Source organism: Entelurus aequoreus, linkage group LG14 (assembly GCF_033978785.1).
Source record: "Entelurus aequoreus isolate RoL-2023_Sb linkage group LG14, RoL_Eaeq_v1.1, whole genome shotgun sequence".
In the NCBI taxonomy this organism is placed as follows: Eukaryota; Metazoa; Chordata; class Actinopteri; order Syngnathiformes; family Syngnathidae; genus Entelurus; species Entelurus aequoreus.
The window spans coordinates 34255728-34279697 of record NC_084744.1 but is presented as its reverse complement, the minus strand read 5'-3'; the positions used below and the strand labels follow the sequence as shown (position 1 = coordinate 34279697).

The following is a 23970-nucleotide window of genomic DNA, read 5'->3' as shown; positions in this document are numbered from 1 at the left end:
TTTTATTATGTTTTATATTGTTTTATTAGAATTTTTTTATTATCGTTATTTTTATGATCATTATTTTATCATTTTTATTTATTATTATTTTATGATAATTTTTTATTATCATTTGTTATTATATATTATAATTATTATCATTATTTTTATGATCAGTTTATGATAATTTTTTATTTATTATCATTATTTTATGATCATTTTTTATTATCATATATTATTAGTTTTGTGATCAGTATTTTAGTATTATCATTATTTTTATTATCATTATTTGTATTATTTCATTATCGTTGTTTTTATTATTATATTATCATTATTATTCTTATTTGTATTATTATTTTTTATCATTTTTCTGATAATTATTTTATGATATTTCGTATTTATTATGATTCATTTTAGGATCATTTTTTATTATTATTTTTATGATCATCATTATTTGTATTTTCATTATTATTTTTATTTTGTTATTTTTATTGCCATTATTTTATTATTTGTTTTATCATTATTATTATGATCATTATTTTTATGATCATTATTATTTTTATGACTATTATTTTTATGATCATTATTATTGTTATGACTATTATTATTTTTATGATAATTATTATTTTTAAATGTTATTGCCACGATACAGGTTTTAGACTTCCATCACCCTCACCAGCTCCTGGAAGGTCTGGAAGGTTTCAGTCTGGACTTGCCCGAGTCAGCAGAAACCCTGGAACAGATCCTAGTGGACTGTCGAGACACGCTCAAGTACGGGGTGGATACAGGTGAACGCGTGTCTACTATATATATCACCTTATTTAGATAGCATTAAACAAATAAATACAAATAAAACATATATATATCACATTATTTATAAATATTTATCTAGTGTCACAGGAGTTACAGTATAAATATTAGGGTGCACAAAAAATAAATTCACATCCGAATCGTGATTCTTTTTCATCCTGGTTCTAAATCCATTTTTCATTTTCAAAAATTGATGAAAAATAATAAACGTTTTTGAAAAAATACGATAGGTTTTAAACAATAGAGTTTTGGATGAGTCCGTGTATGGAACAACTTTGTCATAGGATCAAAAAGAGCAATGTTAACTTTGGGTAAGGCAGTAATACAGCATCAATCACAAGGAGAGTACCCTTACACCTAAAGACAAATGCAATATAAATGAGTGATATCACTTTTTGTCTCATGCTCTTCAAATGAGCAGATTTTTCATATATAAGTACTTTTCATATAAAAGTATTTTTTAATATATAAGTATTTTTAATATCTGCTTTTTGTTTGGCAGGCCATCCTCGCTTCTTCAACCAGCTCTTTTCAGGTCTGGATGTGGTCGGTGTTGTTGGCGAGTGGCTGACATCAGTAGCAAATACTAACATGTAATACTAACTACACACTATATACACCTGTATGATGTAATACTAACTACACACTATATACACCTGTATGATGTAATACTAACTACACACTATACTGTATATACACGTGTATGACGTAATACTAACTACACACAATACTGTATATACACGTGTATGATGTAATACTAACTACACACAATACTGTATATACACATGTATGATGTAATACTAACTACACACAATACTGTATATACACTTGTATGATGTAATACTAACTACACACAATACTGTATATACACGTGTATGATGTAATACTAACTACACACAATACTGTATATACACGTGTATGATGTAATACTAAGTACACACTATACTGTATATACACCTGTATGTTGTACTACTAAGTAGACACAATACTTGTATGTACACGTGTATGTTGTAATACTAAGTACTGTATGTACACGTGTATGTTGTAATACTAAGTACTGTATGTACTGTATGTTGTACTAGGTTCACCTATGAAGTATCTCCTGTGTTCACGCTGATGGAGGAAGTTGTACTGAAGAAGATGCAAAGCATTGTGGGATGGAGTACTCATGATGAAGGAGATGGTATTTTCTCTCCAGGTACTCTTAGTACTACTACTCAATATATACATATTAGTAGTATTTCATTACTTCCTATTTCTGTTTACTCTTACAACTATATGAACATTTACATTATTTTTATACTTACAACAATATGAACATTTACATTATTTTTATACTTACAACAATATGAACATTTACATTATTTTTATACTTACAAAAATAAGAACATTTACATTATTTTTTATACTTACAACAATATGAACATTTACATTATTTTTATACTTACAAACAATATGAACATTTACATATTGTTTATACTAACAACAGTATGAACATTTACACATTTTTTATACTTACAACAATATGAACATTTACATTATTTTTATACTTACAAACAATATGAACATTTACATATTGTTTATACTAACAACAGTATGAACATTTACACATTTTTTATACTTACAACAATATGAACATTTACATTATTTTTATACTTACAAAAATAAGAACATTTACATTATTTTTTATACTTACAAACAATATGAACATTTACATTATTTTTTATACTTACAACTATATGAACATTTAAACATTTTTTATATTTGGAAAAATAAGAACATTTACATTTGTTTTATACTTACAACAATATGAACATTTACATTATTTTTATACTTACAAAAATAAGAACATTTACATTATTTTTATACTTACAACAATATGAACATTTACATTATTTTTATACTTACAACAATATGAACATTTACATATTTTTATACTTACAAACAATATGAACATTTACATATTTTGTATACTTACAACTATATGAACATTTACATTATTTTTATACTTACAATATAAACATTTACATTATGTTCACCCTTACAGAAATATGACGCATGTACGTCATATTTACTCTTACAACAATATGAACATTTACATGACTTTATACTTACAAAAATATGAACATTTACATTACTTTATACTTACAAAATATGAACATTTACATTACTTTATACTTACAAAATATGAACATTCACATGTTTTTTATACTTACAGAAATATGAACATTTACATATTTTTTTTATGTTCACATAATATGAAGTTACATCGTTTATCTTACAAAAATATGAAAATTTCCATCATATTTATACTTAAAAATATGAATATTTACATATTTTCTATACTTACAGAAATATGAACTTTTACATTATTTTTACACTTACAAAAATATAAACATTACCATCATTTCTATACTTAAAATAATATGAACAAATATAAACATGTACATAATTTTTATTCTTACAAAATATGAACATTTACATTATTCATATTTTGACGAAGTATGAACATTTACATTATTTTTACACTTAAAAATATGAACATTTACAATATTTTACACTTAAAAATATGAAAATTGACATCATTTTACACTTTAAAAATATGAACACTCAAATCATTTTACACTTAAAAATATGAACATTTACATAATTTTTATACCTACAAAATATGAACATTTACATTATTTTTATTCTTACAAAGTATGAACATTTACATTATTTTTACACTTAAAAATATGAACATTAGCATAATTTTACACTTAAACATATGAACATTTACATCATATTCACACTTAAAAATATAAACATATAGATCATTGTTATACTTACAAAAATATGAACATTTACATTATTTTTATACTTAATATAAATATTTACATAATTTTTTTGTACTACATTTATTTCAACACTGAAACATAATTTAAAAATACATATATAAAAAAAATATGTCCCTAAATGTATAAATAAATTATTTGAAAACGTCAAAGGCAGACATTTTGGTACAGTAGGCTACTTTACACATGCTAACTAACATGAGCTATATCTGTGAACATAGTGATATATTTTGGTACTTGACGCATGCTAACTGTTAGCATGACCACGTAAGCATGCTAACCGTATAGCATGCTAGCTAATTTGGCTTATTTTTCAGGTATAAATGTCAGAGTCAGACATTTTGGTGCGGTAGGCTACTTTACACATGCTAACATGAGCTATATGTGTTGTTTTATTTTGAAGGAGGTGCAATATCCAACATGTACAGTTTGCTGGTGGCCAGATATTACTTTTACCCGGAAGTCAAGACGAAGGGAATGAGAGCGCTGCCTGAACTTGTACTCTTCACTTCACAACATGTAAACAAACTCTCTTATTCTTGTCTGACATCATTTGTTCTTCTTCTTCTTCTTCTTGACGGAATTTACACTCATTTTTTACACTAAATTTAAAAATACTGTGTTTTACCAAACATAATTTTTAAACACATATTCTGTTCAGAATTCTTTATTCAACAAATATTTCTGCATTCAAATTCATTGCACTGATTTGTATTTTATTTTTCAACAATGATTCATTCTTTTTTTACACTGAATGTTAAAATATTGTATTTTAACAAACAATGTTTAAACAAACATTTTGGTGACAAATGTTTTTATCAACAAACATTTCTGCACTTCAATTTCTTGCACTGATTTATTTCACACTGAATTTTAAAATACTGTATTTTATCACATGGAATGTTTAAACACAAACATTTTGCTTAAAATTGTTTTACGAATATTTCTGCACTGAATCTTTTTTTACACTGAACTTTTAAATACTGTATTTTAACAAACTGATATATATATATAATATTTTTTTTAACCCCATCTTTATTTTTCAAATAATTTTTAATACATTTTTAAATTATCATTATTTTGTCTTTTTTAAATGACTTATTTTTTATTAATTCTTTAAAATACATTTTTTGAACGCCATCGTTATTTTCTTGTTTACTAGATTACTTTTTAATTAATTTTTTAAAATATATACATTTTAAATTACTTATTTTTTATTTTAAAAAATTCTAATATATTTTTTGAGTGCCATCGTTTTTGAATTTTTTTTAAATATATTTTTTTAACAACATCTTTATTTTTTACATTTATTTTTCAAATATAGTTTTTGAACACCATCGTTATTTTTGAAATTACTTCTTTTTAATACATTTTTTGAAGTGTATTATTTTAAAATTATTTTCTTGTTAACTAAATGACTTTTTAATTAAAAAAATGTAATATGTTTTTTGAATGCCATCCTTTTTTTTTCCCAATTACTTATTTTGTATTAATTTTTAAAAATATATTTTTTGAATGCCATTGTTTAATTTTATTAAAAATATATTTTTTTAACGACATCTTTATTTTTTTAAATGAAATTTTCTAAATTTTTTTGAACACTATCGTTATTTTCTTTTTTACTAAATTACTTTTTAATTGTTTAAAATATATATTTTGAATTACTTATTTTTTTAAATTATTTAAGTAATTTTTTGGAATGCCATTGTTTTTTAATTTTTTTAATTACTTATTTAGATCTTTTTTTTTTTTTAAATTACATTTTCATAAATATTTTTTGAATGCCATCTTTACTTTGATGAAATGACTTATTTTGAAGAACTTTCTTAAACATGTTTTTGCAGCGCTATCCTTCCAAGTCACTTTACTGAAGGAGTTTTGCATCAAAAGTGTGGGAAGTGGTGGGCCAAACAAAGTTGCGAGGTCGCACATAAATCCCAGTGAATGTGTTTTGTTGTGCAGCTGCAGCATGTGCCAATAATAATAATAATAATGATATATTTGTGTGCAGAGCCACTACTCCTAATAATAATAATAATGATATATTTGTGTGCAGAGCCACTACTCCTAATAATAATAATAATAATGATATATTTGTGTGCAGAGCCACTACTCCTAATAATAATAATAATAATGATATATTTGTGTGCAGAGCCACTACTCCTAATAATAATAATAATAATGATATATTTGTGTGCAGAGCCACTACTCCTACTAATAATAATAATATATTTGTGTGCAGAGCCACTACTCCTAATAATAATAATAATGATATATTTGTGTGCAGAGCCACTACTCCTAATAATAATAATAATGATATATTTGTGTGCAGAGCCACTACTCCTAATAATAATAATAATGATATATTTGTGTGCAGAGCCACAACTCCTAATAATAATAATAACAATAATAATGATATATTTGTGTGCAGAGCCACTACTCCTAATAATAATAATAATAATAATAATGATATATTTGTGTGCAGAGCCACTACTCCTAATAATAATAATAATGATATATTTGTGTGCAGAGCCACTACTCCTAATAATAATAATAATAATGATATATTTGTGTGCAGAGCCACTACTCCTAATAATAATAATAATAATGATATATTTGTGTGCAGAGCCACTACTCCTAATAATAATAATAATGATATATTTGTGTGCAGAGCCACTACTCCTAATAATAATAATAATGATATATTTGTGTGCAGAGCCACTACTCCTAATAATAATAATAATGATATATTTGTGTGCAGAGCCACTACTCCTAATAATAATAATAATGATATATTTGTGTGCAGAGCCACTACTCCTAATAATAATAATAATGATATATTTGTGTGCAGAGCCACTACTCCTAATAATAATAATGATATATTTGTGTGCAGAGCCACTACTCCTAATAATAATAATAATATATTTGTGTGCAGAGCCACTACTCCTAATAATAATAATAATGATATATTTGTGTGCAGAGCCACTACTCCTAATAATAATAATAATGATATATTTGTGTGCAGAGCCACTACTCCTAATAATAATAATAATGATATATTTGTGTGCAGAGCCACTACTCCTAATAATAATAATGATATATTTGTGTGCAGAGCCACAACTCCTAATAATAATAATAACAATAATAATGATATATTTGTGTGCAGAGCCACTACTCCTAATAATAATAATAATAATAATAATGATATATTTGTGTGCAGAGCCACTACTCCTAATAATAATAATAATAGATATATTTGTGTGCAGAGCCACTACTCCTAATAATAATAATGATATATTTGTGTGCAGAGCCACTACTCCTTATAATAATGATATATTTGTGTGCAGAGCCACTACTCCTAATAATAATAATGATATATTTGTGTGCAGAGCCACTACTCCTAATAATAATAATAATAATGATATATTTGTGTGCAGAGCCACTACTCCTAATAATAATAATAATAATGATATATTTGTGTGCAGAGCCACTACTCCTAATAATAATAATAATGATATATTTGTGTGCAGAGCCACTACTCCTAATAATAATAATAATGATATATTTGTGTGCAGAGCCACTACTCCTAATAATAATAATAATGATATATTTGTGTGCAGAGCCACTACTCCTAATAATAATAATAATGATATATTTGTGTGCAGAGCCACTACTCCTAATAATAATAATAATGATATATTTGTGTGCAGAGCCACTACTCCTAATAATAATAATGATATATTTGTGTGCAGAGCCACTACTCCTAATAATAATAATAATATATTTGTGTGCAGAGCCACTACTCCTAATAATAATAATAATGATATATTTGTGTGCAGAGCCACTACTCCTAATAATAATAATAATGATATATTTGTGTGCAGAGCCACTACTCCTAATAATAATAATAATGATATATTTGTGTGCAGAGCCACTACTCCTAATAATAATAATGATATATTTGTGTGCAGAGCCACAACTCCTAATAATAATAATAACAATAATAATGATATATTTGTGTGCAGAGCCACTACTCCTAATAATAATAATAATAATAATAATGATATATTTGTGTGCAGAGCCACTACTCCTAATAATAATAATAATAGATATATTTGTGTGCAGAGCCACTACTCCTAATAATAATAATGATATATTTGTGTGCAGAGCCACTACTCCTTATAATAATGATATATTTGTGTGCAGAGCCACTACTCCTAATAATAATAATGATATATTTGTGTGCAGAGCCACTACTCCTAATAATAATGATATATTTGTGTGCAGAGCCACTACTCCTAATAATAATAATAATTATATATTTGTGTGCAGAGCCACTACTCCTAATAATAATAATGATATATTTGTGTGCAGAGCCACTACTCCTAATAATAATAATGATATATTTGTGTGCAGAGCCACTACTCCTAATAATAATAATAATAATGATATATTTGTGTGCAGAGCCACTACTCCTAATAATAATAATGATATATTTGTGTGCAGAGCCACTACTCCCAATAATAATAATGATATATTTGTGTGCAGAGCCACTACTCCTAATAATAATAATAATGATATATTTGTGTGCAGAGCCACTACTCCTAATAATAATAATAATGATATATTTGTGTGCAGAGCCACTACTCCTAATAATAATAATGATATATTTGTGTGCAGAGCCACTACTCCTAATAATAATAATAATGATATATTTGTGTGCAGAGCCCCTACTCCTAATAATAATAATAATGATATATTTGTGTGCAGAGCCACTACTCCTAATAATAATAATGATATATTTGTGTGCAGAGCCACTACTCCTAATAATAATAATGATATATTTGTGTGCAGAGCCACTACTCCTAATAATAATAATAATAATAATAATAATAATAATGATATATTTGTGTGCAGACCCAGTACTCCTAATAATAATAATAATAATATATTTGTGTGCAGAGCCACTACTCCTAATACTAATAATGATATATTTGTGTGCAAAGCCACTACTCCTAATAATAATAATAATAATATATTTGTGTGCAGAGCCACTACTCCTAATAATAATAATAATAATATATTTGTGTGCAGAGCCACTACTCCTAATAATAATAATAATGATATATTTGTGTGCAGAGCCACTACTCCTAATAATAATAATAATAATATATTTGTGTGCAGAGCCACTACTCCTACTAATAATAATATATTTGTGTGCAGAGCCACTACTCCTACTAATAATAATAATATATTTGTGTGCAGAGCCACTACTCCTAATAATAATAATAATAATAATATATTTGTGTGCAGAGCCACTACTCCTAATAATAATAATAATAATAATAATATATTTGTGTGCAGAGCCACTACTCCTAATAATAATAATAATGATATATTTGTGTGCAGAGCCACTACTCCTAATAATAATAATAATGATATATTTGTGTGCAGAGCCACTACTCCTAATAATAATAATAATAATGATATATTTGTGTGCAGAGCCACTACTCCTAATAATAATAATAATAATGATATATTTGTGTGCAGAGCCACTACTCCTAATAATAATAATGACATATTTGTGTGCAGAGCCACTAATAATAATAATAATAATGATATATTTGTGTGCAGAGCCACTACTCCTAATAATAATAATAAATTTGTGTGCAGAGCCACTACTCCTAATAATAATAATGATATATTTGTGTGCAGAGCCACTACTCCTAATAATAATAATAATAATAATGATATATTTGTGTGCAGAGCCACTACTCCTAATAATAATAGATATATTTGTGTGCAGAGCCACTACTCCTAATAATAATAATGATATATTTGTGTGCAGAGCCACTACTCCTAATAATAATAATAATAATAATATATTTGTGTGCAGAGCCACTACTCCTAATAATAATAATAATAATAATATATTTGTGTGCAGAGCCACTACTCCTAATAATAATAATAATGATATATTTGTGTGCAGAGCCACTACTCCTAATAATAATAATAATGATATATTTGTGTGCAGAGCCACTACACCTAATAATAATAATAATGATATATTTGTGTGCAGAGCCACTACTCCTAATAATAATAATAATAATGATATATTTGTGTGCAGAGCCACTACTCCTAATAATAATAATAATAATGATATATTTGTGTGCAGAGCCACTACTCCTAATAATAATAATGACATATTTGTGTGCAGAGCCACTAATAATAATAATAATAATGATATATTTGTGTGCAGAGCCACTACTCCTAATAATAATAATAAATTTGTGTGCAGAGCCACTACTCCTAATAATAATAATGATATATTTGTGTGCAGAGCCACTACTCCTAATAATAATAATGATATATTTGTGTGCAGAGCCACTACTCCTAATAATAATAGATATATTTGTGTGCAGAGCCACTACTCCTAATAATAATAATGATATATTTGTGTGCAGAGCCACTACTCCTAATAATAATAATGATATATTTGTGTGCAGAGCCACTACTCCTTATAATAATAATAATGATATATTTGTGTGCAGAGCCACTACTCCTAATAATAATAATAATGATATATTTGTGTGCAGAGCCACTACTCCTAATAATAATAATGATATATTTGTGTGCAGAGCCACTACGCCTAATAATAATAATGATATATTTGTGTGCAGAGCCACTACTCCTAATAATAATGATATATTTGTGTGCAGAGCCACTACTCCTAATAATAATAATAATTATATATTTGTGTGCAGAGCCACTACTCCTAATAATAATAATGATATATTTGTGTGCAGAGCCACTACTCCTAATAATAATAATGATATATTTGTGTGCAGAGCCACTACTCCTAATAATAATAATAATAATAATAATGATATATTTGTGTGCAGAGCCAGTACTCCTAATAATAATAATAATGATATATTTGTGTGCAGAGCCACTACTCCTAATAATAATAATAATGATATATTTGTGTGCAGAGCCACTACTCCTAATAATAATAATGACATATTTGTGTGCAGAGCCACTAATAATAATAATAATAATGATATATTTGTGTGCAGAGCCACTACTCCTAATAATAATAATACATTTGTGTGCAGAGCCACTACTCCTAATAATAATAATGATATATTTGTGTGCAGAGCCACTACTCCTAATAATAATAATGATATATTTGTGTGCAGAGCCACTACTCCTAATAATAATAATAATAATAATAATAATGATATATTTGTGTGCAGAGCCACTACTCCTAATAATAATAGATATATTTGTGTGCAGAGCCACTACTCCTAATAATAATAATGATATATTTGTGTGCAGAGCCACTACTCCTAATAATAATAATAATGATATATTTGTGTGCAGAGCCACTACTCCTAATAATAATAATAATGATATATTTGTGTGCAGAGCCACTACTCCTAATAATAATAATGATATATTTGTGTGCAGAGCCACTACTCCTAATAATAATAATGATATATTTGTGTGCAGAGCCACTACTCCTAATAATAATGATATATTTGTGTGCAGAGCCACTACTCCTAATAATAATAATAATTATATATTTGTGTGCAGAGCCACTACTCCTAATAATAATAATGATATATTTGTGTGCAGAGCCACTACTCCTAATAATAATAATGATATATTTGTGTGCAGAGCCACTACTCCTAATAATAATAATAATAATAATAATGATATATTTGTGTGCAGAGCCAGTACTCCTAATAATAATAATAATAATAATATATTTGTGTGCAGAGCCACTACTCCTAATACTAATAATAATAATGATATATTTGTGTGCAGAGCCACTACTCCTAATAATAATAATAATAATAATAATATATTTGTGTGCAGAGCCACTACTCCTAATAATAAAAATAATGATATATTTGTGTGCAGAGCCACTACTCCTAATAATAATAATAATGATATATTTGTGTGCAGAGCCACTACTCCTAATAATAATAATAATATATTTGTGTGCAGAGCCACTACTCCTACTAATAATAATAATATATTTGTGTGCAGAGCCACTACTCCTAATAATAATAATAATATATTTGTGTGCAGAGCCACTACTCCTAATAATAATAATAATAATAATAATATATTTGTGTGCAGAGCCACTACTCCTAATAATAATAATAATAATGATATATTTGTGTGCAGAGCCACTACTCCTAATAATAATAATAATAATGATATATTTGTGTGCAGAGCCACTACTCCTAGTAATAATAATGATATATTTGTGTGCAGAGCCACTACTCCTAATAATAATAATAATAATGATATAATTGTGTGCAGAGCCACTACTCCTAATAATAATAATAATGATATATTTGTGTGCAGAGCCACTACTCCTAATAATAATAATAATGATATATTTGTGTGCAGAGCCACTACTCCTAATAATAATAATAATGATATATTTGTGTGCAGAGCCACTACTCCTAATAATAATAATAATGATATATTTGTGTGCAGAGCCACTACTCCTAATAATAATAATAATGATATATTTGTGTGCAGAGCCACTACTCCTAATAATAATAATAATGATATATTTGTGTGCAGAGCCACTACTCCTAATAATAATAATGATATATTTGTGTGCAGAGCCACTACTCCTAATAATAATAATAATATATTTGTGTGCAGAGCCACTACTCCTAATAATAATAATAATGATATATTTGTGTGCAGAGCCACTACTCCTAATAATAATAATAATGATATATTTGTGTGCAGAGCCACTACTCCTAATAATAATAATAATGATATATTTGTGTGCAGAGCCACTACTCCTAATAATAATAATGATATATTTGTGTGCAGAGCCACAACTCCTAATAATAATAATAACAATAATAATGATATATTTGTGTGCAGAGCCACTACTCCTAATAATAATAATAATAATAATAATGATATATTTGTGTGCAGAGCCACTACTCCTAATAATAATAATAATAGATATATTTGTGTGCAGAGCCACTACTCCTAATAATAATAATGATATATTTGTGTGCAGAGCCACTACTCCTTATAATAATGATATATTTGTGTGCAGAGCCACTACTCCTAATAATAATAATGATATATTTGTGTGCAGAGCCACTACTCCTAATAATAATGATATATTTGTGTGCAGAGCCACTACTCCTAATAATAATAATAATTATATATTTGTGTGCAGAGCCACTACTCCTAATAATAATAATGATATATTTGTGTGCAGAGCCACTACTCCTAATAATAATAATGATATATTTGTGTGCAGAGCCACTACTCCTAATAATAATAATAATAATGATATATTTGTGTGCAGAGCCACTACTCCTAATAATAATAATGATATATTTGTGTGCAGAGCCACTACTCCCAATAATAATAATGATATATTTGTGTGCAGAGCCACTACTCCTAATAATAATAATAATGATATATTTGTGTGCAGAGCCACTACTCCTAATAATAATAATAATGATATATTTGTGTGCAGAGCCACTACTCCTAATAATAATAATGATATATTTGTGTGCAGAGCCACTACTCCTAATAATAATAATAATGATATATTTGTGTGCAGAGCCCCTACTCCTAATAATAATAATAATGATATATTTGTGTGCAGAGCCACTACTCCTAATAATAATAATGATATATTTGTGTGCAGAGCCACTACTCCTAATAATAATAATGATATATTTGTGTGCAGAGCCACTACTCCTAATAATAATAATAATAATAATAATAATAATAATGATATATTTGTGTGCAGACCCAGTACTCCTAATAATAATAATAATAATATATTTGTGTGCAGAGCCACTACTCCTAATACTAATAATGATATATTTGTGTGCAAAGCCACTACTCCTAATAATAATAATAATAATATATTTGTGTGCAGAGCCACTACTCCTAATAATAATAATAATAATATATTTGTGTGCAGAGCCACTACTCCTAATAATAATAATAATGATATATTTGTGTGCAGAGCCACTACTCCTAATAATAATAATAATAATATATTTGTGTGCAGAGCCACTACTCCTACTAATAATAATATATTTGTGTGCAGAGCCACTACTCCTACTAATAATAATAATATATTTGTGTGCAGAGCCACTACTCCTAATAATAATAATAATAATAATATATTTGTGTGCAGAGCCACTACTCCTAATAATAATAATAATAATAATAATATATTTGTGTGCAGAGCCACTACTCCTAATAATAATAATAATGATATATTTGTGTGCAGAGCCACTACTCCTAATAATAATAATAATGATATATTTGTGTGCAGAGCCACTACTCCTAATAATAATAATAATAATGATATATTTGTGTGCAGAGCCACTACTCCTAATAATAATAATAATAATGATATATTTGTGTGCAGAGCCACTACTCCTAATAATAATAATGACATATTTGTGTGCAGAGCCACTAATAATAATAATAATAATGATATATTTGTGTGCAGAGCCACTACTCCTAATAATAATAATAAATTTGTGTGCAGAGCCACTACTCCTAATAATAATAATGATATATTTGTGTGCAGAGCCACTACTCCTAATAATAATAATAATAATAATGATATATTTGTGTGCAGAGCCACTACTCCTAATAATAATAGATATATTTGTGTGCAGAGCCACTACTCCTAATAATAATAATGATATATTTGTGTGCAGAGCCACTACTCCTAATAATAATAATAATAATAATATATTTGTGTGCAGAGCCACTACTCCTAATAATAATAATAATAATAATATATTTGTGTGCAGAGCCACTACTCCTAATAATAATAATAATGATATATTTGTGTGCAGAGCCACTACTCCTAATAATAATAATAATGATATATTTGTGTGCAGAGCCACTACACCTAATAATAATAATAATGATATATTTGTGTGCAGAGCCACTACTCCTAATAATAATAATAATAATGATATATTTGTGTGCAGAGCCACTACTCCTAATAATAATAATAATAATGATATATTTGTGTGCAGAGCCACTACTCCTAATAATAATAATGACATATTTGTGTGCAGAGCCACTAATAATAATAATAATAATGATATATTTGTGTGCAGAGCCACTACTCCTAATAATAATAATAAATTTGTGTGCAGAGCCACTACTCCTAATAATAATAATGATATATTTGTGTGCAGAGCCACTACTCCTAATAATAATAATGATATATTTGTGTGCAGAGCCACTACTCCTAATAATAATAGATATATTTGTGTGCAGAGCCACTACTCCTAATAATAATAATGATATATTTGTGTGCAGAGCCACTACTCCTAATAATAATAATGATATATTTGTGTGCAGAGCCACTACTCCTTATAATAATAATAATGATATATTTGTGTGCAGAGCCACTACTCCTAATAATAATAATAATGATATATTTGTGTGCAGAGCCACTACTCCTAATAATAATAATGATATATTTGTGTGCAGAGCCACTACGCCTAATAATAATAATGATATATTTGTGTGCAGAGCCACTACTCCTAATAATAATGATATATTTGTGTGCAGAGCCACTACTCCTAATAATAATAATAATTATATATTTGTGTGCAGAGCCACTACTCCTAATAATAATAATGATATATTTGTGTGCAGAGCCACTACTCCTAATAATAATAATGATATATTTGTGTGCAGAGCCACTACTCCTAATAATAATAATAATAATAATAATGATATATTTGTGTGCAGAGCCAGTACTCCTAATAATAATAATAATGATATATTTGTGTGCAGAGCCACTACTCCTAATAATAATAATAATGATATATTTGTGTGCAGAGCCACTACTCCTAATAATAATAATGACATATTTGTGTGCAGAGCCACTAATAATAATAATAATAATGATATATTTGTGTGCAGAGCCACTACTCCTAATAATAATAATACATTTGTGTGCAGAGCCACTACTCCTAATAATAATAATGATATATTTGTGTGCAGAGCCACTACTCCTAATAATAATAATGATATATTTGTGTGCAGAGCCACTACTCCTAATAATAATAATAATAATAATAATAATGATATATTTGTGTGCAGAGCCACTACTCCTAATAATAATAGATATATTTGTGTGCAGAGCCACTACTCCTAATAATAATAATGATATATTTGTGTGCAGAGCCACTACTCCTAATAATAATAATAATGATATATTTGTGTGCAGAGCCACTACTCCTAATAATAATAATAATGATATATTTGTGTGCAGAGCCACTACTCCTAATAATAATAATGATATATTTGTGTGCAGAGCCACTACTCCTAATAATAATAATGATATATTTGTGTGCAGAGCCACTACTCCTAATAATAATGATATATTTGTGTGCAGAGCCACTACTCCTAATAATAATAATAATTATATATTTGTGTGCAGAGCCACTACTCCTAATAATAATAATGATATATTTGTGTGCAGAGCCACTACTCCTAATAATAATAATGATATATTTGTGTGCAGAGCCACTACTCCTAATAATAATAATAATAATAATAATGATATATTTGTGTGCAGAGCCAGTACTCCTAATAATAATAATAATAATAATATATTTGTGTGCAGAGCCACTACTCCTAATACTAATAATAATAATGATATATTTGTGTGCAGAGCCACTACTCCTAATAATAATAATAATAATAATAATATATTTGTGTGCAGAGCCACTACTCCTAATAATAAAAATAATGATATATTTGTGTGCAGAGCCACTACTCCTAATAATAATAATAATGATATATTTGTGTGCAGAGCCACTACTCCTAATAATAATAATAATATATTTGTGTGCAGAGCCACTACTCCTACTAATAATAATAATATATTTGTGTGCAGAGCCACTACTCCTAATAATAATAATAATATATTTGTGTGCAGAGCCACTACTCCTAATAATAATAATAATAATAATAATATATTTGTGTGCAGAGCCACTACTCCTAATAATAATAATAATAATGATATATTTGTGTGCAGAGCCACTACTCCTAATAATAATAATAATAATGATATAATTGTGTGCAGAGCCACTACTCCTAATAATAATAATAATGATATATTTGTGTGCAGAGCCACTACTCCTAATAATAATAATAATGATATATTTGTGTGCAGAGCCACTACTCCTAATAATGATAATGATATATTTGTGTGCAGAGCCACTACTCCTAATAATAATAATATATTTGTGTGCAGAGCCACTACTCCTAATAATAATAATGATGTATTTGTGTGCAGAGCCACTACTCCTAATAATAATAATAATAATATATTTGTGTGCAGAGCCACTACTCCTAACAATAATAATAATGATATATTTGTGTGCAGAGCCACTACTCCTAATAATAATAATAATATATTTGTGTGCAGAGCCACTACTCCTAATAATAATAATAATAATAATGATATATTTGTGTGCAGAGCCACTACTCCTAATAATAATAATAATAATAATAATAATGATATATTTGTGTGCAGAGCCACTACTCCTAATAATAATAATAATAATAATAATAATAATAATATATTTGTGTGCAGAGCCACTACTCCCTGGTGAAGTCTGCTGCGGTGTTGGGGCTCGGCAGCGACAGTGTGGTGGAGGTCACGTGTGATGAAAGGTAGAAAGATGGAAAACATTCACATGAGGACAAAGAGATGTTTGCTCACCTGTGTGTGTGTGTGTGTGTGTGTGTGTGTGTGTGTGTGTGTGTGTGTGTGTGTGTGTGTGTGTGTGTGTGTGTGTGTGTGTGTGTGTGTGTGTGTTAGACACACAACAGCAAGTAGAAAGATTCATTCACAACAAGTCATCTTTCACCTTTTCAGAGGGAAAATGATTCCAGAAGAACTGGAGGCTTGCATCCTTGCAGCTGAAAAAAAGGTAATCACATGTGCAGAGTGAATTCAAAAGTAGCATGTTTATGTTTATTGGATATATTTGAACATGTTTCATTGGAGTTGAGGTGGCAAACAGGAAGTAGAATTGAGAAAGTAACATTACAAAACAAAACATCAAATAGTGTAATAAAAGATCAAACAAGAATAAAAAGTAGCAATGTTGACTCGAATAACACAAAGTTTAAAACGCTCATTACCCAAAATATAATAATGAATCAAAATCAATGTTGTTATGAATGATTGACATATTTAAGACTCACATGAAATATTACACTATAAATATTATAGTGGTTAATATTGCATATTTTCTGTGTTTGCCATAAAAAAAACTACGTTTTCTTTGAACAAAAGGGTATAAAACACATAAAAAAACATGTCAAATAATAAAGAGGTAGAATCGACACATAGATCTGAAGTCAATCTAGAGATTTAAGTGTTAAAATAAATAGAACAAAAATGTATGTCTTATTTTTAACACTTTTATGGGCGGGACCCTTTTGGGTCCCCAAGATTTTTAGTGGGATTAAAAAACAAAAAATCATTGCTCAAAAAAATAAATATGAATAAAAAATGTTACAAATTATTGACCTAATTAAAACTCCAATTACTTCACATCAAATATTACACTTTTTGGTGAAAATATTGCATATTTAAAAAAAAAAAAAAAATGTATGACTTGTGGGACCCTTTTGGATCCCTAAGAATTTAGGGATTTTTTTTAACGGTCATTACTCCAAAAAAAAATAATGAATCAAAATCAATGTTGTTATGAATGATTGACATATTTAAGAGTCACATTACTTCACATCAAATATTATAGTGGATAATATTGCATATTTTGTGTGTTTGCCATAAAAAAATCTAAGTTTTCTTTGAACAAAAGGGTATAAGACAAACAAAAAAACCTGAAAAAAATAATAAAAAGGTAGAATTGACAGATCTGAAGTCAATCTAGAGATTTAAGCGTTTAAAAAAAAATAAAAAAATAAATGTATGTCTTATTTTTTAACACTTCTATGGGCGGGACCCTTCTGGGTCCCCAAGATTTTTAGTGGGATTAAAAACAAAAAGTCATTGCTCAAAAAAATAATTATGAATAAAAAATCTTGTTATGAATTATTGACCTAATTAAAACTCCAATTACTTTACATCAAATATTACACTTTTGGGTGAAAATATTGCACATTTTGTGTTTTTTTCCATTAAAAAAACGTTTTTCTTTGACAAAGAGGGCATAACATGTATTTTTATTTTATATAAACGCAGATCTGAAGTCAATCTAGAGATTTAAGTGTTAAAAAAAATAAAACAATGTCTTATTTTTAACACTTTTATGGGCGGGACCCTTCTGGGTCCCCAAGATTTTTAGTGGGATTAAAAACAAAAAGTCATTGCTCAAAAAAATAATTATGAATAAAAAATCTTGTTATGAATTATTGACCTAATTAAAACTCCAATTACTTTACATCAAATATTACACTTTTGGGTGAAAATATTGCACATTTTGTGTTTTTTTCCATTAAAAAAACGTTTTTCTTTGACAAAGAGGGCATAACATGTATTTTTATTTTATATAAACGCAGATCTGAAGTCAATCTAGAGATTTAAGTGTTAAAAAAAATAAAACAATGTCTTATTTTTAACACTTTTATGGGCGGGACCCTTCTGGTCCCCAAGATTTTTAGTGGGATTAAAAACAAAAAGTCATTGCTCAAAAAAATAATTATGAATAAAAAATCTTGTTATGAATTATTGACCTAATTAAAACTCCAATTACTTTACATCAAATATTACACTTTTGGGTGAAAATATTGCATATTTTGTGGGGTTTTTTCCCATTTCAAAAAACGGTTTTCTTTGACAAAATGGGCATAAAATGTATTTTTATTCATTTATTATAATTTTATAACACAGATCTGAAGTCAATCTAGAGATTTAGGCGTTAAAAATAAATAAATAAATAAAAATGCATGACTTGCATGACACTTTTATGAGTGGGACCCTTTTGGATCCACAATCATTTTAGTGTAATTTTTTTTTGTTGCTGAAATTGTTTTGAAAAAAGAAAAGAAAAGAATAAAAATAAAAATCAATGTTGTTATGAATTATTGACATATTTAATTTAAAAAATTACTTCACATCAAATATTACACTTTGAAATATTTTTTGTGGATAAAAAACTAAGTTTTCTTTGAACACAATGACATAAATAAACAAAAATACATGTCAAATTTAAAAAAAAAAGTATAATCGACAAATAGATCTGAAGTCAATCGAGAGATTTACATGTTAAAAAAAATAAAACAAAAATGTATGTCTTATTTTTAACACTTTTATGGGCGGGACCCTTTTGGGTCCCCAAGATTTTTAGTGGGATTAAAAAACAAAAAGTCATTGCTCAAAAAATAATTATGAATAAAAAATGTTGTTACGAATTATTGACCTAATTAAAGTTCCAATTACTTCACATCAAATATTACACTTTTGGGTGAAAATATTGCATATTTAAAAAAAAAATTAAAAAAATGTATGACTTATTTTATAAATGGGACCCTTTTGGATCCCTAAGAATTTTAGTGGGATTTTTTTTTTAACGGTCATTACTCAAAAAATAATAATGAATCAAAATCAATGTTGTTATGAATGATTGACATATTTAAGAGGCACATTACTTCACATCAAATATAATAGTGGATAATATTGCATATTTTCTGTGTTTGCCATAAAAAAACTAAGTTTTCTTTGAACAAAAGGGTATAAGACAAACAAAAAAACCTGAAAAAAATAATAAAAAGGTAGAATTGACAGATCTGAAGTCAATCTAGAGATTTAAGCGTTAAAAAAATAAAAAATAAATAAATGTATGTCTTATTTTTTAACACTTTTATGGGCGGGACCCTTTTGGGTCCCCAAGATTTTTAGTGGGATTAAAAACAAAAAGTCATTGCTCAAAAAAATAATGAATAAAAAATCTTGTTATGAATTATTGACCTAATTAAAACTCCAATTACTTCACATCAAATATTACACTTTTGGGTGAAAATATTGCATATTTTGTGTTTTTTTTCCATTTAAAAAAACAGTTCTCTTTGACAAAATGGGCATACATTTTTTTTTTATTCATTTATTTTAATTTTATAACACAGATCTGAAGTCAATCTAGAGATTTAGGCGTTAAAAATAAATAAATAAATAAAAATGCATGACTTGTATGACACTTTTATGAGTGGGACCCTTTTGGATCCACAATCATTTTAGTGTCTTTTTTTTTTGTTGCTGAAATTGAATTGTTTTGAAAAAAAAAAGAGAAAAGAATAAAAATAAAAATCAATGTTATGAATTATTGACATATTTAATTAAAAAAATTACTTCACATCAAATATTACACTTTGAAATATTTAACTAAGTTTTCTTTGAACACTGACATAAATAAACAAAAATACATGTCAAATAAAAAAAAAAGTATTATCGACAAATAGATCTGAAGTCAATCTAGAGATTTACATGTTAAAAAGAATAAAACAAAAATGATGAATGATTGACTCGAGTTACATTACTTCACATTAAATATTACACTTTAAATATTATAGTGGATAATATTGCATATTTTCTGTGTTTGCCATAAAAAAAACAAAGTTTTCTTTGAACAAAAGGGTATAAGAAACAAAAAAACCTGAAAAAAATAATAAAAATGTAGAATTGACAGATCTGAAGTCAATCTAGAGATTTAAGCGTTTAAAAAAATAAATAAATAAATGTATGTCTTATTTTTTAACACTTTTATGGGCGGGACCCTTTTGGGTTCCCAAGATTTTTAGTGGGATTAAAAAACAAAAAGTCATTGCTCAAAAGAATAAATATGAATAAAAAATGTTACAAATTATTGACCTAATTAAAACTCCAATTACTTCACATCAAATATTACACTTTTTGGTGAAAATATTGCATATTTAAAAAAAAATAAAAAATGTATGACTTATTTTATAAGTGGGACCCTTTTGGATCCCTAAGAATTTAGGGATTTTTTTTAACTGTCATTACTCAAAAAATAATAATGAATCAAAATCAATGTTATGAATGATTGACTTGAGTTACATTACTTCACATTAAATATTACACTTTAAATATTATAGTGGATAATATTGCATATTTTCTGTGTTTGCCATAAAAAAACAGTTTTCTTTGAACAAAAGGGTATAAGACAAACAAAAAAACCTGAAAAAAATAATAAAAAGGTAGAATTGACAGATCTGAAGTCAATCTAGAGATTTAAGCGTTTAAAAAAATAAATAAAATAAATGTATGTCTTATTTTTTAACACTTTTATGGGCGGGACCCTTTTGGGTCCCCAAGATTTTTAGTGGGATTAAAAAACAAAAAGTCATTGCTCAAAAAATAATTATTATTAAAAAATCTTGTAATGAATTATTGACCTAATTAAAACTCCAATTACTTTACATCAAATATTACACTTTTGGGTGAAAATATTGCATATTTTGTGTTTTTTTTCCATTTCAAAAAACGGTTTTCTTTGACAAAATGGGCATAAAATGTATTTTTATTCATTTATTTTAATTTTATAACACAAATCTAGAGATTTAGGCGTTAAAAATAAATAAATAAATAAAAATGCATGACACTTTTATGAGTGGGACCCTTTTGGATCCACAATAATTTTAGTGTCATTTTTTTTTTTGCTGAAATTGTTTTGAAAAAAAAAAGAAAAGAATAAAAATAAAAATCAATGTTGTTAGGAAATATTGACATATTTAATTTAAAAAAATACTTCACATCAAATATTACACTTTGAAATATTTTTTGCGGATAAAAACTAAGTTTTCTTTGAACACAATGACAAATAAACAAAAATACATGTCAAATTAAAAAAATATATATTATCGACAAATAGATCTGAAGTCAATCTAGAGATTTACATGTTAAAAAAAATAAAACAAAAATGTATGTCTTATTTTTAACACTTTTATGGGCGGGACTCTTTTGGGTCCCCAAGATTTTTAGTGGGATTAAAAAACAAAAAGTCATTGCTCAAAAAATAATTATGAATAAAAAATGTTGTTACAAATTATTGACCTATCTAAAGTTCCAATCACTTCACTTCAAATATTACACTTTTTGGTGAAAATATTGCATATTTTAAAAAAAAATAAAAATGTATGACTTATTTTATAAGTGGGACCCTTTTGGATCCCTAAGAATTTAGGGATTTTTTTTAACTGTCATTACTCAAAAAAATAATAATGAATCAAAATCAATGTTATGAATGATTGACATATTTAAGAGTCACATTACTTCACATCAAATATTATAGTGGATAATATTGCATATTTTGTGTGTTTGCCATAAAAAAACAAAGTTTTCTTTGAACAAAAGGGTATAAGACAAACAAAAAAACCTGAAAAAAAATAATAAAAAGGTAGAATTGACAGATCTGAAGTCAATCTAGAGATTTAAGCGTTAAAAAAATAAAAAAAAATAAATGTATGTCTTATTTTTTAACACTTTTATGGGCGGGACCCTTTTGGGTCCCCAAGATTTTTAGTGGGATTAAAAACAAAAAGTCATTGCTCAAAAAATAATTATGAATAAAAAATCTTGTAATGAATTATTGACCTAATTAAAATTCCAATTACTTTACATCAAATATTACACTTTTGGGTGAAAATATTGCATATTTTGTGTTTTTTTTCCATTTCAAAAAACGGTTTTCTTTGACAAAATGGGCATAACATTTATTTTTATTCATTTATTTTAATTTTATAACACAGATCTGAAGTCAATCTAGAGATTTAGGCGTTAAAAATAAATAAATAAATAAAAATGCATGACTTGTATGACACTTTTATGAGTGGGACCCTTTTGGATCCACAATAATTTTAGTGTCTTTTTTTTTTTTGCTGAAATTGTTTTGGAAAAAAAAAATAAAAAAATAAAAATAAAAATCAATGTTATGAATTATTGACATATTTAATTAAAAAAATTACTTCACATCAAATATTACACTTTTAAATATTTTTTGTGGATAAAAAAACAAGTTTTCTTTGAACACTGACATAAATAAACAAAAATACATGTCAAATTAAAAAATAAAAAGTATTATCGACAAATAGATCTGAAGTCAATCTAGAGATTTACATGTTAAAAAAAATAAAACAAAAATGTATGTCTTATTTTTAACACTTTTATGGGCGGGACCCTTTTGGGTCCCCAAGATTTTTAGTGGGATTAAAAACAAAGTCATTGCTCAAAAAATAATTATGAATAAAAAATCTTGTAATGAATTATTGACCTAATTAAAACTCCAATTACTTTACATCAAAT

General features: G+C 26.8%; 1 protein-coding gene and 1 long non-coding RNA gene across 6 annotated transcripts in view; one reads left to right on the top strand and one right to left on the bottom strand.

The window, feature by feature from the left end:
• LOC133664793 (glutamate decarboxylase 1-like) overlaps window positions 1-23970 on the top strand; it is a 46170-nt gene that overhangs the window by 9363 nt on the left and 12837 nt on the right. For 4 of the 5 annotated variants that reach the window (XR_009828631.1, XM_062069707.1, XM_062069706.1 and 1 more), the window contains exons 5-10: window positions 632-767; window positions 1292-1382; window positions 1872-1987; window positions 4027-4142; window positions 17275-17354; window positions 17503-17614. Coding sequence is in view for 4 of the 5 variants with exons in the window: in XM_062069707.1 (XP_061925691.1) it covers window positions 632-767; window positions 1292-1382; window positions 1872-1987; window positions 4027-4142; window positions 17275-17354; window positions 17503-17614 (651 nt within the window). In the remaining variant the exon portion in view is untranslated. The remainder of the gene's footprint in view (window positions 1-631; window positions 768-1291; window positions 1383-1871; window positions 1988-4026; window positions 4143-17274; window positions 17355-17502; window positions 17615-23970) is intronic. The other variant, XM_062069708.1, reaches the window with a different exon arrangement.
• LOC133664805 (uncharacterized) overlaps window positions 1-23970 on the bottom strand; it is a 37604-nt gene that overhangs the window by 7240 nt on the left and 6394 nt on the right. The window contains exon 2 of the long non-coding RNA XR_009828632.1: window positions 17552-17603. This is a non-coding gene — a long non-coding RNA (uncharacterized LOC133664805). The remainder of the gene's footprint in view (window positions 1-17551; window positions 17604-23970) is intronic.